Source organism: Nilaparvata lugens, chromosome 9, assembly GCF_014356525.2.
Source record: "Nilaparvata lugens isolate BPH chromosome 9, ASM1435652v1, whole genome shotgun sequence".
NCBI classification, from domain to species: domain Eukaryota; kingdom Metazoa; phylum Arthropoda; class Insecta; order Hemiptera; family Delphacidae; genus Nilaparvata; species Nilaparvata lugens.
The window spans coordinates 21,535,055-21,554,501 of record NC_052512.1 but is presented as its reverse complement, the minus strand read 5'-3'; the positions used below and the strand labels follow the sequence as shown (position 1 = coordinate 21,554,501).

General features: G+C 35.2%; 1 protein-coding gene across 2 annotated transcripts in view; it reads right to left on the bottom strand.

The window, feature by feature from the left end:
- The window catches only part of LOC111052006, a 469,556-nt gene that overhangs the window by 176,570 nt on the left and 273,539 nt on the right, over nt 1-19,447 (bottom strand). For both annotated transcript variants that reach the window (XM_039435624.1, XM_039435625.1), the window contains exons 21-22: nt 6,910-6,976; nt 3,057-3,185 (exon numbers count right to left, since the gene is read on the bottom strand). In XM_039435624.1, coding sequence (XP_039291558.1) covers nt 3,057-3,185; nt 6,910-6,976 — 196 coding nt within the window. The remainder of the gene's footprint in view (nt 1-3,056; nt 3,186-6,909; nt 6,977-19,447) is intronic.

Here is a 19,447-nt window from a genome sequence, read left to right as displayed (position 1 = left end):
TAAATGTTTAAACATTTATTCCAAACTTCGTGAAAATTGTTAGAGCCGTTTTTGAGATCCGTTGAACATAAATACTGTAATCATATAACCAGATAACCATATAGCCAGATAACCAGAAAAATATTAACAGATATACAGAAATTGCTCGCTCAATATAATAGGATTTTCTCATTTCTATATTTGGAAATGTTTTTCCTTGATGAAATGAAACATTTCTCAGTAATTCATAGTAGCTGAAGCTTCACACCATTTTTTCTTTATTTCATTTTGTGCTAAGTTTTCCAGTTTTTTGATATCCTCTTATATTAAGCAAGCAATTTCTTTATGTCTGTTTATATTTTTATATCTGGTTATTTATGTTCAACGGATCTCGAAAATGGCTTTAACGATTTTCACGAAATTTGGAACATTTGATTGCACTAGGTCTCATCCTTGGGAAAACTCGCTGAATGACATTGAAAGGATAATTCATCCTTGGCTGGAACAGCTAAGACTTTCGTCGTCTGTGGATAGTAAAAAGTGAGCGAGTGATTCTGTGGAAAATTCTGTGGAAAATCAAAATATCACATCCCCAAAATTCATAATCTGACGTATAGCAAGCTGTGAAATATGAACATGATCAGTTTAGAGAATTGTGTTCTGTTTATCAATAAGATATCGGGGCACCGAGCTTCGCTCGTTATTCATTTATTGGCTTTTGATAAACCGGACACAATTCTTTAAAATGATTGAAAAAGGACTAACAGGCACAGCCTAAAACTGTTTCTTCCCCGAATTTTTATTTATACACTATAAATAGTCCATAAAGTCGGTTATGTTCCATACACTTGAATTCATGTTCAATTTTCTGTTCAAACATTTGAGAACAAAAAATTCCCAATTTAGATTATTTACAGACCAAATTGAATAACACTCACTAATCACTTAAAATTGTCAAATAATGATCAACTTTGAAAATTATGATATACTCTAGTTTAGGAGGATTATCATGTCATGTCAACAAATCAGATTATGTTGATTAGGTCGATTAAATTGTCCAGCTAGATAAAATTTCTCGCTGATTGATCATAACTACACAGCTGGAAATAATTCTGTCTCTCTCCCACACAGGCACACGCATCTTCTGTTATCGAGAGACGATGATATTATCATCTGTTTGCTAAGGATGAATTATCCTTTCCATGTCCCTCAGCGGGTTTTCCCAGGGATGAGACCTAGTGCAATCGAATTTTCATATCATAAACCAAATTTCGTGAAAATCGCTAGAGCTGTTTTCGAGATCCGTTGAACATGAGAGGGGTATTCACAATGTTGGAGTTACAGTAGCTGGCTAAGTCAAGCTATTCGCTAACTCCAGCTATTTGCTAAGTCTGTGTTAACTCAATGCCATAGTGGTACATTTGAAAAAAAATAACAGACGAGATAGCAGATAGCACAGGTTTGAGTATGCTAACTATAGCTATCTCTGTTAAAAAGGCAGCCACATGTTTATAATCTTACTTTTTCAAACTAACTTTGAGTTACACAAATTATCCGCTTGGATCGCTACTGCAGTTAGCTAATAGCAAGGTCTATGAATACAGGTCATGACACAGTCCCGTGATGCATTGCCAAATCGTTATTTTATGGGGTTGTAGTTCACCAATTTTCAAATTTATCAGCTGTTATCAATCTTATCATCATATATTGAACAACATGATGTGTAATTTAGTTATATTGTTCAAGAAATATTGCTTGGCTTTGAATTATAAAATAAATTCTTCCCACAGAATAATAATATTTAGATTCCAACTAGGAACTGTATTGTTGTTTTTCCATTTTTAGATTGGGAACTTCAAACTCTTTTTGAGGTTTGCCTTTTGTCCCAATGCCTTATGAATCATAACAAGTTACAAGAATAAGAACAATTTTCATTGACAAAAAATGAATTATAAACCTTTTATTATTGAAATTTCATTATCAAAAAATCTAAAACCTGAATTTACATATTATCTGAACCAGAATATTGTTTTCAAATAGCTTAATACATGATTTTTTTATGAGCAGATTGGAATATTTCAAATGTACCGTCATAAAGACCCAACATCATGGCCGCTCCATAAGGAACATGAGTGTCATGACCAGTATTTATAGACCTTGGCTAATAGCAGAATGTTTTAGAGGGGTGTTCACAATTCAGAGTTTTCAAAAAGGACTTTAGCTGACTAAACCAACATTGTGAATACCCTTAAATAACCATATAAATATCCAGATAACCAGATATGGAAATAGCTAGATATACAGAAATTGCTCGCCTAATTAAATAATAGGATAAAGCTCGGTTCCAAGATATTTTAATTTAAATGTAAAATGCGACTACGCCCCGTTTCGGAAAGCCAATTTTCTGTCTCCAGCTATTCAAGGCTAGAAATAAACTTTCTACTGATGATATTCTCCAAAGTTTTTCGATTTGTATTCCATCAAGCTATCAGTATAAGAAGTTTTCTTAGAAGAAATTTTTTTCCGATCATTACTTTTTGAGATATGAGCGCCTAGAGTTTAAATTTTTGGGACAGAACATTTCAAATTCGGTAAGAGATAACAAAATGAAATTCAGAGGACAAATTATTCATGGTATTGGTGATTGAATAAAACAACAATTTTCTGAAAAAATATTTTTTTGGGAAAGTAATTCAATTCACCAAAAATAACTCAACAAAAAGTTATTTTTCAGTTAATTGAATAACGTCCTCAAAAATCGATATTTTTAGAAAATGTTTGTTTTATTCAATCAACAATACCATGAGAAATTTATCCTCTAAATTCCATTGTGTTATCTTTTACAGAATTTGAAATGTTCTGTCACAAAAATTAAAAATTTAGGCGCTCATATCTCAAAAAGTAATGATTGGAAAAAGTTTTTTCCATTCCGATAGCTTGATGATAATTTATACAAATCAAAAAATATTGAAAAATATCACCAGTAGAAAGTTTATTTTTAGCCTTTGCACAGCCTTAAAGTCTAGAGCTTAGCTAAATACGGAGCTCGGGAACCGGCCCTAAAAGGTTTTACTCACACAAAAGCATCTGGTGAATGATCCACTTGGCGGTCGAACGTTATTGGAATGTATAATAAATAATCACCCCATTTTTTTTCAAGGACGGTCCTCCGCAATATTTGTTCCATATTAGTTCTCTTGACAAGTCTGGCGAGTAAAAAACGTAACTGTTCAAATGTTCACTGAAACCTTAGTTAACAGACTTTGGCCCGGTTGCGCAAAAGCCAGTTAAACTTTAAGCGTGGTCAATTTCACGGGAACCAACTAGAGAAGGCGCTTTTTAAATGATAGCTCCTCTGATTGGTTCTCGTGGAATTTTCATGGTAATTATTTAACCGGCTTTTGAGCAACCGGCACTTCATCTTTCATAAGAATATAGTTAGGTTCACGTTATAATGGAAGTGTTCAATTAGCAATGGTATTGCTATCCTTGTCTATCACTCAACAAAGCGGATAGTGTTATCTCTTTCTCGCTTTGCTCTGTTGCCAGATCGTCCTCTAACAATGTAGAATTAATAATCAATTAACAAAACATTTCATCTGAATCATGGAAATTTATTTTGAAACTATTGAAAAATATAATTTCTTGCTCAATGAAATATAGCTGATTATTTTAAACTAGAATGAACATTCAATATTACATAAATAAATCTGTATCAGCTACTGTCTGTAGAAGGCATTGGAAAGACAGAGGATGTGCAACGTTGTTATGCTACCTTCCTCCACTGCCATTATAACGTGGACCTCAATAGACGCATATTGACATAGAGACAACAATGACATAGACATACGGGTTATATGTATAATTTACCATGTAATCCTGTACATAACATAAATGCAAGAATTGTACATAGAAGAATGACACTTGCGAGGTGAAATCAGCATCTTGACCTGACCGTTCTGCTCGTACCCTTACTTGAAAATATCTGCCTTAGCCTATGTCTAGAGTTGTATGAATGTACATAATTTTGGAATTGATCAAATTACTATTGACGTCAATTAGATTTTTACAAAGAGGGGTCCAAAAAAATGTTCTCGCCCCACTTGGATGTAATGAGCTGATTTACGTGCGTCATATGGAGGGCGAAAATGATTGTTTTCTGACCAGGCCGGTAAAATTTTTACGGTCCTAGGGCTGTAAAATAACCTTGAAGTCAGCTGATTCTGATTTGATGTGAACGTGTTTACAAAATAGTTCATGAAACGGAATCAGTTTATGCTTTAGAATTGAATAAAGTATTTTTCAATAAGATACTATCATTTTATTTGGATGAATGAAATACAAATAAGATATTATAAACTATTCAAATTCAATTTTCAGAGTATAATAGAATCTAACCTCAAACCTCCTAGTTACAGCGTTTATCACCGAACATGGTGGATAAACGGAATCATTTTATGCTTCTAGAATTCAATAAAATATTCTGCAATAATATACTATCATTTTATTTGGATGAATAAAATACAGATAAGATATATATTATAAACTATTCAAATAATTCGATTTTCAGAGTAGGATAGAACTTCTAACCTGAACTTCCGTTGACATTCAGATTGGCCAAATTTCAAGTGTGCTAAAACAGCTGATCAAAAACTTTTCATTATTTGTGTTTATCATTCAATAATATTAAAACATTTATAATAATATCATCTTATTGTCATTTGGAAGAATAAAAGGTATAAACTCAACCTCTTACATAATTGAAAATAATCTTTTAGACAAATCAGAATAAAAAATAAAAATACTTGGACAATTTCTTGATATTCAGATTACCTCAGATTTGCTAGAGCTATGAACTTCCACTTTTGCTTTCGGAAGTGCTTATAATAGACAATTATTCTCATATATATATATATATATATATATTATATATATATATATATATATATATTGTTTATTTTTCTGTGTGGCGAAAAATAACGTTCTCACCATGGGCAAAAATGTTTTTCCAGCTCTCAATCTTTTCTAGTCCTCGGCCTACGGCCTCGAACTTGAAAACCGATTTCGAGCCAGAAAAGTCTCATTTTTGGCCCTAGGTGCGAAATATACTATTACATACTTCGACAGTAGATATTTTTGAAACGCCTTGGCACATTTGCGATGCTAGCCAGTGTCGTTTTTAGAAGTGGATACTTTCTGCCGGCAGCCAATTTCAGTTCAGTGCACACTTGTGGGTATTGACAGAGTCTCACTGTTGAGTGACGTCATTTTGTAGCCGTAAATAGCTTGATCGACAACTTTTGATATACGGTAAGTATTCCCGAGTGCTTATAAAATAGTCAATTTCAAACAGGCATAGCATGAGTGTACATAATTTTGGAATTGATAAAATTACCTACTATTGACTTGAATTAGACTTTTACACAGAGGGGTCCAGAAAAATATATACACACTTTGACAGTAAATATCTTCTTAACGCCCTGGCAGGCCGTTTCAGATCGCCATACGTAGCTTGATCGACGTCTTTGAATATAAGTATCTCCGAGTGCTTATGAAATTATTAATTTCAAACAGGCATATCTGGCATATCGCTGACGATACATAATGACGTCAACACTATGATTTTGAAACTTCATAATCATCTTTATTCATTATTCTAAAAACTATTCACAAATAATAAGTATTTTTAAGACAGAGTTGTAACTACCCCAAACTATAAAGCCCGCCGCAAAGTAGACCCATGCTAATCCACGAAAGCAACTCACGCCGTGAGATGTTTTGTAAGCCATTGCTATATAATTATTCATAATGAATCAGCTGACAAGTGGATTATTTATTGCATATATTACACAGATGTCTGGACTATCCTAGCAATGGTTTACAAAACATCCCACAGCATAGGTTGCTCTTCGTGGATTGGCGTGGGTCTACTTTGCGGCGGGAATTAGTACGATTGGTTGATTGATTTGGAATATTATGCAACAGAGAATGAGTATGAAATAATATATAACAAGTTATCCAGGTGAAAGCACTTCTTAGCTCATAGTATTAAAATTGTCCAATAGTCAACCACAAGAAAATAGTCCGATTGAAATCGGAAATGATGAGTGCAACGTTGCCAAATAAGAATTGATCAACGTTGCCCACAGCTGATTATAAATGAGTAGCAGGTAACCTGTGCTACGAAAGGGTCTAATTGAAAACTTGACAAACTGTAAAATTGACCTACCGGAATCTTAGAGAATTTTAAATAGGCTTATAACCATCCTCGGTGATCCTTATAACCATCCTTAAGAATCTATATGCAGGATTTCATGTTAACCAGTCTAGTAGTTCAGTCAAATCATGTATCATAATGTCTAATTGGGTCTAAAAGGGTCTAAAAAAGGGTCTAATTGAAAACTTGACAAACTGTAAAATTGACCTACCGGAATCTTAGAGAATTTTAAATAGGCTTATAACCATCCTCGGTGATCCTTATAACCATCCTTAAGAATCTATATGCAGGATTTCATGTTAACCAGTCTAGTAGTTCAGTCAAATCATGTATCATAATGTCCACCTCCCAATTGGAAAGAATGAAGTTGGATTCTAAATGACGACAGTTCCAAGATGGCAGACCATGAGTAGTTATTTTTATTTGAATAGGAACCCCAATCACATCTAACATCAAACTACTCTCATTTCGAAATGAATATTCAGGACAATGTGTATGGGTGTGTGGAGGAACTCAGCCGTTTCAATTTCCATTGGACTATTTTCGTGAGGTTCACTATAATAGAATCTAGTCTTTTATTCTATTGGTCCATCATTAATCGAGTTAGATAATTTTGCACACAATACATTCAACTTGGATTCAGTTTGCATGGCTCATGGATTGAGGAATACAAAATTCAGGTGGATTTCGAAACTCCACTTAATCACACTTACTTCGTTTGTGTTTTTCGTACCTCCTTCCATTTTTCTCCTTGTTTAGCCTCCAGCTTAAAGTCTTCATCTGTAAACACAGGAAAAAAATCAATTTCTTCCTTTATAAAAGCAAATTGGCGAGGATATTCTCAAGGATCCGGACATATTTTTTATCCATATATTGGAATACATTCTGACATAATATCTGGAATCGGGTCTAATGTGCTTTGTTCAGTTATTTCCATTGAGGACCCGGCCACACGGGGAGCGCTATACTATCTACGATCCAATAGGTTTCTATAATTATCTACAGGGTGTTAACGAACCCTATAACAATACTCTAGGGCATTGTTCCTGGGTAAGAAACATACCCATATATCATATTTTAATTGTCTTTTCTGTGAACAGTAGACCTAGCGCAGTTATAAACCGCAGCCTCCTCTTATACTGTTCATTGTCAGAGTAAATCCTGTCTGTATGTCGTGTCGGTGAGATATCGGTGTGAAATCGGGTAATGGCTGTTGGGGTTGGTGTATCAAAAATGCTAACATCAAAAGCTATTCTCATTGAAGACATACTGGCAACAGGACAGCCCAAGTTCAAAGCAGGGAAAGTTCGAGAGACAATGCTTTGTTAGTAGGGGAGAGTTGACAGTTTAAGGGAGCTTTTTTGCTCGAAATCCCCCTCCCCCCTCTCACGCCTCTCCCATCCCACCTCCACCCCCCTCACCCCTGCCACTTATCTCTCTCACCCCTCCCTCGCCCTCTCCCTCTCTCACTAATCTAATCTAATCTAATCCAATCTAATCTAATCTAATCTAATCTAATCTCATCTAATCTCCCTCCCTCTCTCTCTACCCTTCTCCCATTGAGGACGAGGGGGATGAAGAAGGAGAGAGAGATATCTCTCTCTCAAATAGATTTTCCCTCCTCCTTCCCCAGTATAGATGAGGGGGGTGGATATCAAGTGAGGGAAAAAATAATTTCCCTTTGAGGGAAAAATTCTCTCTCTCTCTACATCTAATGCTATACTGACAGATTAAAGTGAATTGAAAAATTCCCTATCTCTCTCTCTCTCTACATCTGATGCTATACTGACAGATTAAAGTGAATTGAGAAATTCCCTATCTCTCTCTCTCTCTCTACATCTAATGCTATACTGTCAGATTAAAGTAAATTGAGAAATTCCCCATCCCTCTCTCCACATCTAATGCTATACTGTCAGATTAAAGTGAATCCATATCTCTACAGAGAGGTCAATGATCTAAGTTCTTTTACATTCTTTATCTGCAATATCAAACATTTACAAGCATTTCCAAAGTTCATCAGAATTTGTAACAACAGATAATGGCGAATCATTTGTACAATCATAATGTAGATGTCCACTGTCTAGTATATCGAGTAATTCAAATATCTCAGATAAAATTGGAAAGTGCACATTTTCTGTTTTTGTTAACGGTAAATCAGCATCTTGACATCCTGTTGAAAATGTAATATTTTTCGCAATTGAATCAAATTTGTTAAATGAAATTGCCATCAAGAGACGAGTTAATTTTTTGAATTTTGAAAAACCATAACACTGCATGTTAATGCCCTCCCAGCTGTTTGGCGTGTGTCTCTGTTCTATAAATTGACAACATGCACGCTGTGTTCTTGTTAGCATCAACAGATGGTTGAAGGGGGCGTGTCTCACTTGTATAAAAAGATCACGGCACACGTGCTGGTGTTGTCAGGTCTAGCTCTGAGCAGCTACTAAACTAAAAAGTGAGTGGGATCTTGGAATGAAAAATCATTTGAACACAGAAAAAGTTTATCCACACATTTCACTACAACTATTCATAATTTCATCTTCAATTATAATAAACTTCTATACACAAATTATGAGGATGATAATAACATAGATAGTCTCTTATGTCATCTAAATTAACCGTGCTTAGAAAAATGTCTTTTAATTGTTACGCCAAAATATAATTTTTACGAGTTGATTTCCTGATTGCACTTTCACACTCATTATACCAATCAATACAGTTTTTTAACCTCACTTCCAACTCGTTGTCAGCAGCCAACCACTTTATCGGGTCCATGATAAGCGAATGAACAAAACTAAGTGTAGGCTGGGACTATTATAGAGTAATTAAGTGGTATTTCTTCATTAATTGTAGACAGGCAACATGTACGTGCTTTATGCAGTCTCAATGCATGCAATAAACACACTGAATCTCTTTTCCGTTGTAGAAGAATCCATAACGAGTAAAGTTTCTTTTCTGCAAATTTGTGTACATTGCGGCCATTTTCATACTTTGCATTCAATTGTTTTCACACATGAAATTATTTGTTTGATACATATTTTTAAACAACAAAGAATTATAATGTTGAGCACTGAACAAAGCACATCGTCCATCTGGTCTATTTTTATGAATGTTACACACAGCATAACACCATGAACTAGTGAAAAAGCTGAAATTTGGTTTTGCAAAATCCTCTGGTATACATTGAACGTTAGTATGCAATCTTCTTAAAAACTTTGCTTTCTCAGTTCCTTTTATGAAAATTTTTTCATAACCTACAAGGTAATCATGTATTAATGAGTCAGTGTCCTCTAAATCTCCATCTTCCCATTTTATTTTATTATAGTGACGTTCTAACCATGTTACATCATTATACAATTTTGCACTCAATTCCGTCTTTGCGAATGGCGATTTGAAATGGAATACAATATAATTATTAAACTGATCAATTATGGCAAGTTCTTTCACAATAATTTGATTACAATCTTGTTTAAACCAGTGGAGATCAACTGTAGCAATTTTCGCTTGCTTGTCCACTTCTTTCTCTTCGGCGGGCTCGTCGAATCCTCCGTCTTTCTCCCTCTCCTCCTCCTCCTCCCGTTTCTGCTCCTCCACCTCCTGTGGCTTCTGGATCAGTGTACTGCACCTTGGCTCATAATAGAAACTATCAGAATCAATTACAATCGGTTTGAAATGCAATTATAATGTATTTTTGACTATCAAAAATTGATGTGGTAGTCCGCACCAAGAATGGTTAAGTGAATTTTGCAAATTGGGTAATTCACAAATTTCCCAATGCCGGAAACCTAATTTCAGTGAAGTGTCAGCATTAAGCAGTCTCAAAAATTTCAGTCTTACGTGATCTTCTAAAGTTATGTAGGGCATTCTCCATTGCAGTTTTGTAATTTTCACACTAACGCTTGTTCCAGTTGCAGACTCAACGCAATTCAGGTCTGTTGGTGACCTCAATAAGACGAGTTCCTGTTCCAAATTTAAAATTATTCTTTGAAAATCTTCAAAAAACGGGAGGATTAATTTTAGCAGTACACAGAAAGTGAATTTATTATCTGTTAGCACATATCCTGCTCTGTCAAAACCAGCCAAGTGATATGTGTTCTTATCGAGCGTATTCTTCACTAGTATAGCTTTAATTGTGGATGTTAATCCAATCAATCTTGATTAAGAAATTTGCTGACCTGCTAATTCATATCATATTTCGTCAAAAAGGTTACCGATTACGTTACTGCTTAATTTATAGTCTGCCGCAACTGGCGGACCAGCTGGGTCTGTTCCCGATTTTGTACAGCTAACTGTTCCCTTAATAAATATGAATGATTTGCAAGGTAAACAATAGACAACTAAAGAATTCATGCCAATATGTGCCTCATCAGAGTTTTTTATTTCTTCTCCCGAATGAACTGTATGAGTGTGAAATTTGAATTTGGTTATATCATTATAAAACTGAAGCTCTGTCTCCACGTCCAGAATTTCACTAATTGCGGCTCCTCCTCCTAACATTCCGCCAATCAACTATAAAACCTAACTTTTCTAATATTCTTGCACTTTTAGCCGACAAAGCACGTTTGTTTTTAGGTGTTGACACTCTCACGTTTGTCTCTCTAATGACATTGTGTGTACACGTCTTATTTGAACGTGGATTGAAAACAAGATAACCCATTACATTTACTTTTGTTTTCCATGTATGTGCAACCTAATTGTAATTTTATCTCCACGGAAATCAATAAACGATCCGTTCTGGTCTGTTACCTTTACATTAATAGTTTGAATTCGATGAGTATTCAAAGGTACATGAATAATTGGTGATGGTACTTCATTTATTAAATAACCGCTAGGAACCTTTGTCAAAAATTTGTAGATTATATGTTTTTGTCTTCCGTCAGCGTAACTACCACATGCTAAATTACACTTGAGTACAATACTACCAATGCTTGTTATGTTAACCAAATGCTGGGAATAATGCCATTTATTTGCTTGCAAAACAACATTATCAGAACCAAGTATCTTACCAATCGAATCAGTACGTGTTAAATCAATAGCTTTATCAGAATGAATTTCAATCTTCATAGTATTTGTGTTTGCATGTATAATAAGTTCATTCTTCTTCTCATCAATATTCGATTTATTCTTCAAAGATTTTATAATATCCTCAACTTCATATGCACCTGTATCCAGCTCAATTAATCTATCACCATATTTGAAGCTGGAATTTGTTAACGTTTGCAATACTATTGTAACTACAAAAATTAATCAATCCAATTTCCCATTCACGATTTTTATCCAATTCTATAATTTCTTGTACATGTTCGTAGAGGTTACTTGTGTTAGATCTCAATGTAATAACAACCATCTTGTAATGTGTGTTCAGCACAAACACTTAATTACAACTGATTTGCAAGAAACAATAATGTAAGATGATCACAAAAATCACTATTTAATGGTTGCATGTGCTCTACATTATAAAATATATTTACTCCAATTTCTTTTCTCCAATATTTGTTCAATTTGTATGGCAGTTGTAAATTTCCAATTGGATCAAAATACCAAACATTAGAGCCGACTTTCTTATATGCAACCCAATGTGTGCCATCCTTGCTTTCCCTCCCTAAATTCACAATGCCATTCTCGTTTTTTTAGAATTTTTTTGGGTAATGCATCTAGCACATATATACCTCTTAGCCAAATCTGTAATAATTTTGACCAATCAATCAAATCATAATTACTCAATTCTCCTTCAATATTCATGTCTTCTTCTTCTTCTTCTTCTTTTTCCTACTCTTCTTTGTTGTTCCACATTTCTTAACTTGTTTTTGGGGGAATAAACTCACTCCATATGATGATGGTGGTGGTGGTGGCGGTAAAGAGGGTGGGACAAAAAACTCTTCCCCCACTAATACTAGGAAAAGGTTTCAAAAAATACCCTTTTCCTGCAATATGCTCTTTCAACTGAGCTATAGCTTTGCGTCTAATATCATTACTATAACTTCTCCTCTCATTCTTCCTCTTCTTCTTCTTCTTTCTCAAAGACCCACCAAACACTGCTTTAGCTCTCATGACGTTTGTAACAAGATAGCTAAGTGCTTTCTTGGCAAGGGGTGTTTCTGGATTTTTGAATATGTCCCACGCTGCGTTCGCTAGAGCTCTGTCAGCTATCACACGAGTTTTATTATTGCTATTTTGTGTATATGCTATATCATGTACCTTACAGGCTCTATCTAATGAATTTATATCTTGATCACCTCTCTTTAACCTTTCATTAACCTTGGTGCCCGGCCCGCAATACTAATATCCGGAAGGTGATTTCATTTTGTTGAAAGTCAATGAGCTTATTTAGAATAGTGGATGTCACATTACATGCTAAACCCATCACACCCTTAAAAACTTCTGCCGCTGAACTCAAGATTTCTCTACCTTGTTTCCTCGAACTTTGCTTTCTCCTACATACCATTTTCTTACCTTTCAACTCAATGGTTGAACATCAACTGGAGTTAATTAATTAATTAATCATTACACTAACTTAATCAAAAGGAAATTGAATTGGTTTAATTTTCAATCGAGTTGGAAATGAATTCACACACACACACACACTATCAGATTGCTATGTGCTTATAACATTGTTCAAATAATAAGAATATTATTTCAAATAACAAATCTGAAAAGGTGAACGCAATTTGTAAGGGAGAAATGATGCCATCGCATTCGCCCATATCTGTAGGAACGCATGGCAAAACAGATGTGGGAGAGAGCGATGCATCAACTCACCGAAACTGCTTGGCTAGATGTGTGTGTGTGTGTGTGTGTGTGTCTGTGTGTGTAGTAGTAAAGACGTTTGGCTCTGTGCATGCTCGCAACAAACTATAAAAGGGGAGCTCAGCTTATTTACATACCATTCACAACAGAGTGCAAGGACGTGAAAGGTGAACCATTCTTCTGTCTGTGTTTGTACTATTCATTGTGAACTTATCAACAACAAGTGTAAACAGGTAAGAATTGGAAACAATTTTTTATTAAATATGTACACAATTTATTCACTACTACTAATACTACTTTAACACACACATCTATACAACTCGTAACATATAAGTTGACAAATTGTATAGATATAAAAATTGTTAATGCTTAACAATTTTTATATCAGTCCAATTCCCCAACTTATGTGATACTACCATTACCAAATTTTTACAATTTTTGTTGAACTCTACAATTTTTTCCATGCCAATGCAGGAAGCAAATCATCATGGTAAATATACCTCACACACAGATTTGCTTCGTGCATTGCTAATTTTCAAAATAACTCGTCGTCCGTGTTTATTGATATGCTCCCTCACACTGATAATGGGGTAGGGAGCATCCTCTTTCAACTCTCTCAGTGGCACCCAGGGTTTGGGTGCAGGCTGATTGATGAGTTGGACAAAGTCCAACTCCCTCCTCTCATCTTCCTCTGCCCTCTGCACTTCCTTCATCAGGGGGACAAGCGATGACTCATTCTCCATTGCAGCACGTTTCTGTTGAAAAATATTTGATTAGTGTCTTATTTGTTTCAGATTATTGTCAAATCATACTAGAGAACTCGATCAATAGATTCACTTCACAATCTCAAAGTGAGTAATAACTTATGTATTGCAGAATCCACCATTACTAATATCTTGTAATTCAATTGTATCTTAATCAGTTCAAATAATATTTCCTTGCTATCAAATAATTTATGCATGATCGATTACTTTTAACAATAATATCTTGTAATTCAATTGTATCTCTAATCAGTTCAAATAATATTACTTTGCTATGCATGAGCGATTACTTTGAACAATAATATCTCATAATTCAATTGTATCTTTAACCAGTTCAAATAATATTTCCTTGCTATCATATAATTTATGCATGAGCGATTACTTTAAACAATTATTCTTTGCTATCAAATAATAATAATCAAAGACTTGTATGTGTACAGATTTTTTCCAATGATCGATTGTTTTATAAAAAAATCTGTACATATACAAGATAATAATATTTGTTGAAACTAACCTTTGTTTGCGAGAAGATTGTCTCATCCTCATCCCTGCTAACCTCAGGCTTGTCAAACACCAACCTCCTCCTCCCCTGCTTCTGCTTCATGTTGTGTTGGTCAGAGTTTTTGGCACCACACGTCGCAGTGCCCAGGTAGCAGGTGGAGCCAAGTGTTGAACTGGACTGTCACCCAGCACGATCTCCCCCGGCGATGGTGGTTCCACGCTGAGTGGAGAAGGAGCAGGTGCAGCAGCGGATGCCTCGGCAGCAAGGGCAGCTTTCTGTTGCCAGTAGTTGAGGATACGCTCATATGCTGGTGGGCTATCTGGGAGGATGAATGAGGACGAGATTGATGATGATGACAAACTCATCTCGTATGATAGTGAAGTAGAGTATGTAGTACACTCGAATCTGACTCTGATATAAATGATAATTTTGCTCGCATTACATCTGTTTATATAGCATGCATTTCTCTCTCTGTTCCAGGCTTGTGTGAGTGAGAGCCACACGTGCTAGTAGGTGAAAAAAATTCTCCCCTAGGACTAGGCACAGAGCAGCACCTGCTGCTATATCCTCCCACATCGTTATCAACATCATTCAGATTTGTAAGTATTCTCTCCTATCATAAAAAACTGTTACAATCACTCAAACATTCCATATTTTTGAATAGCATCCTACCTCCTGTGATGCTTATTGATTTCTAATATTATCAGTTATTAAATATTCCATTGTTTTCACAGCATTGGAGTGCTCACCTCACAACTCGGCTTCTGACGTCATAACCAGTTGAGCTCTTGTCAAGGCAACATACCTGAGAGGTTACCACACAATCCGAAAAGGAAGCATAGCCGGATAGCCACATATCTATACCCGCACATCTATAGCCGAGGTGATACCTGTCATTCACGCATCAACCAACACATGAAAGTACATTTTTACTTTGATTTTATCCTCAGAGGGGAGTCGGAGGAGAGGAAAATTGTCCTCCGATGACAAATTATTGTCATCAAAGGACAATTTTTGTCCTTGGAGGGGAGGATTTTTGTCCTTGGAGGGGAGGATTTTCTGACTAATCTTCTCCTTCTCCTTCTTTCTCGCACTCTTCATATAAACAAAATGGTAAATGTATTACTTTTTCAAATGGATTTTCAATAATATATTTGCAATAGACACATTGCAGATAGTGATCTTTATGTAAGAAATAACCATTTCTCGCAAAATAGTCTGCTTTATCAGATAATGATTTACAATAGTCACAATGTAGATGACGATGATGATTTTCAAAATAAAAGTTGAAAGTTGAATATCTTTCTTCATATTGACATATAATATTATTATCAAAATTCTCCTCTTCAATTGTTATATTATCTTTCCTTCTCAATGCACAGTTCGGACTGTACCTTGCATGTTCTATTGCTGGTATGTCACTTTCTCCCCATTTTCCCAAATAAATTGAACAAAATACACAGCGCACAATGTCTGGTACACATGCAAATATAAATCCCACTTTCGCCATGTTTTACGCCAACAAATGCTGAAAAGATTTCGTCCATCTTTTATCAAAAGTTAATAATCTTAATCTTTCATGCAACATTATCTGTTGTTGAGATAACATTTTCACACAGCGTTCTTCTACCAATGCTAATTCACAACTGATTTAAAAACATGCAGTTGTACTCTATCACTCTAATTCTATATCATCCTGATCGTTATCCTTTTGTTTTTCGTATAGGTAAGAAATCACCATGTTATGCTTTCAACGAAGACTGTTTCAACGAGGCCCACTCCACCACCTCATGTCACATCACCAGTCTTTGACAGCATCCAAATCTTCTCTCAATAAGTCTGTATGACGTCATTTCTCAACTTTCTTACTATAAATACCACTGCATTGATCTGCATTCGTTCAGTTTGATAGTGTCAACGGTGCAGTAAACATGGATACTTCTGAGGTGTTCAATGTGCCTATGCTCTGTGGTAATAAAATCAAGCCTACCAATGAGCAGTTTGGTTTGTGGCTTCTATCAGAAAACTAGTGTGATGACAACCTTGTGACAGACATTGGAAATATTGATTACACTGCTGGGGAAGAACTGTTTGTGCAGGATGACTCAAATCTTGTGCCTATTACAGAACCTTTTTGTGACAATATAATGCTTGTGAAAATCTGTACTTTGGATGAATGTGAGGCTATGGATAAGAGACGCTTTGTTCTAAAAAAGGATATATGTGATGCATTCAACTTATATTTGAGAGGCAAATTCTCTAATATGCTGTCAGCTAAACATGGAGTCAAAGCAAAGCTGGCTTACATATTGGACAGTGGAAATGATATGTGTCAAAAGATTCTACAAGTGCTTGGCAAAGATAATTACAACGAGGTGAAACAAAAATACCAGGAACCAGTAGGGATACCTTACAAAGTGGAGCTTGCAGATGTCTCAATTGTTACATTGATGAAAGAGCTACCGAGATTATTGGAGCAGCTGAGGAAGGAGCATTTCTATCTACTAGACTTGGACATAACACAGGACTTTGCTGGAATATTCAACAAGAATGGGATGTGTGACTTTCTAACTACAAATCATCGTTTCTGCTTTCAAGGAGAATATAAAGAAGACTATAATGTGATAGCAGATAACAATAAAACTGTTGGGATTGATTGCTTGAGTTGGGTTAATAGTAATGTGAGGGTGGAAATTTATAATAAGTTTGTATGTCAAATAACAAGCTCTGGTGTAAATAAGCAGTTAGGTAACCATATTGTAGACTTTATTGACTGTCCAGATTCAAGATTACGGGAAACTTTCACCTCTCCTGCAGGCAAAATGCATGGTATTACACGTTTGGAAGCTACAATCTATAACTACAGTTCAACAAATAGAGACAATAGGTTAAAACCTTTGACCCTATTCAGGATAGCTTGTCACTTTTGAATGATAGTAGAAATTATTTCCAAAATGCTCAAATTCATTCTGTGTCCTTAGCTATAATGGTCATACATTTCCTAGAATAGAATCACTTTTAGTTTCTGCCAGATGTTTGGAAAAACTTGGAAGACACTCCCTTCACACAAAAAGAAGTGGAGCAGTATAATAACATCACAATGCTGGAAATTAAAGGTAAACTGAAAGAAGGGGATTGCAGAAGATTAGAGAATCTACAAGAAGGAACAGAATTGGTCATTATTGCAATAAAAGAAGTGTACAATAGAAACAAGACTCGGTATATTCTACAGTTTGAAAACCTGGAAGCATTGTATGTGTCAAACTATTGGTTAGGGGAAGAATTTGAAAATCCAAACATAGATTAGAATTATAAAATTAGAATCAAGCTAGATGTTTTCAAATATACACCCAGTAGGAATAAGGAAAGAGTTACTTTCTGTATTTGATTGGGCCATGGATATGCTTTGATGTATGTTCAATAATTTAAAAATAAAGAAAATTATTGTGACATTTAGTGTTGACATTGACCTCTCCCCCCTTTACCGCATTCCTCTCTTATTTTTTTTCTCCTGCTAAATGAGTGGAGGAGGAGGAGGAGGAGGAGGAGGAGGAGGAGGAGTAGGAGGAGGACAAGAAATCGTTGATTGAACGTTGTGAATACATTGAAAAAATCAATATGATGAGATCCTATAATCACACCATGTATCAGATTGAATGTGCAAAAATCTGATTGAGTCCTTATGACGACAAGAGATACATTGCAGAGAATGGTGTGGACACTTTGCCTTTTGGACATTATAGAGTGCCAACAACGCTCTAACTGATTGCTCAGTATGTCCCGTAACGATCATCCAACACCACTAATTTTGATTTCCTGTTGTAAATATGAATATAATTAGATCTAAGATAGCATTGGAACTTCATAGCGTGCCACGTGTCAACTATCCCACTCGCAAATATGAGTTGAAAAGTGAAAAAGACTTGCTTCAAGCCGATCTCATTGAGATGAGCAGTTTATCACGTTTCAATGAAGGTTATAGGTATATCTTAGTTGTTATTAATTGTTCTTCAAAATTCACATATTGTGTACCATTAAAAGACAAGTCAAGTCAATCTGTATTTGATGCACTCGAACCAATTATTTCTAAAAATGAGGGAGATAAGTTGTTTCAATCAGATCAGGGAACAGAATTCTTTAATTCAAAAGTTAAAGCGTTATTAGATAGATACAGTATTAAACATTACAATGTTTTTAGTGATAAGAAAGCTTCCATAGTTGAAAGGTTAAATAGAACAATCAAAGCAAAAATTTATAGATATTTAACTGAACGTTGAACCAAAAACTGGATAACCCAGCTAGACAGTTTGGTTTGTGATTATAATGCAACAATGCACACTTCAATTAGAATGAAACCTAAAGATGTGCCGAAAAGAGATCGTAATCATGTTTCAATGTCTTTGAATTCTGCATTCAATAGATGATATAAATTGGAAAATTCAAAACCAAAATTTAAGCTAGGAGATGTTGTACGAATCTCAAAGAAAAGGGTTTTTTCGATAAATCATATAACATAAATTGGAGCACAGAGTATTTTGTGATTCATTCTATATTCCCTTCTCAACCTGTAACATACAGCTTGCGAGATCTAAACGGAGAAGTAATTAGTGGTAGGTTTCACAGAGAAGAAATTGAAAAAACAGAATTAAACGAATCGGAGAGACAAGTATATCTGATTGAAAAAATATTAAAGCGTGACAAAAAAGGATTGCTTGTTGAGTGAATTGGATTTTCAACACCTAGTTATATAGTGGAAGTCAACTATTAGATGAAAAATAATCTATTGTAATATCATATTATAATACATTGCATTCACTGTAAATGTTACGAAGATTTGGTGTAAATATAATACGTCTTCATCAAAAAATGCTTCTCAGTTTCATTTCAATCTGTAGTTTCATTTTCATAATTTGCTTTAGAAAATCTTTGACTAAGCCATTACTGCAAAAGGGGGGAGTGACAACAAGCACGCGTCGGCATTCTAATGTGATAAGCCATACACATCCACACTCAAAGAGCCATGTGGTGAGTGACACACCCCCTTGATAACAACCTGATAACTCACGAAAAATGATTAGTTCCTTATCGGATCACATGCTGTACATGTGTCTAACATGAGTAATATCCCAATAGTGAATTTCGACAAGATTATAAGACAGAAAGAAACACCAGCATGGTGTAAAAATGGCAAGTTGTTACCACATAATGCAAGGATCCTTATAATGAGCTCTTCAGGCTGTG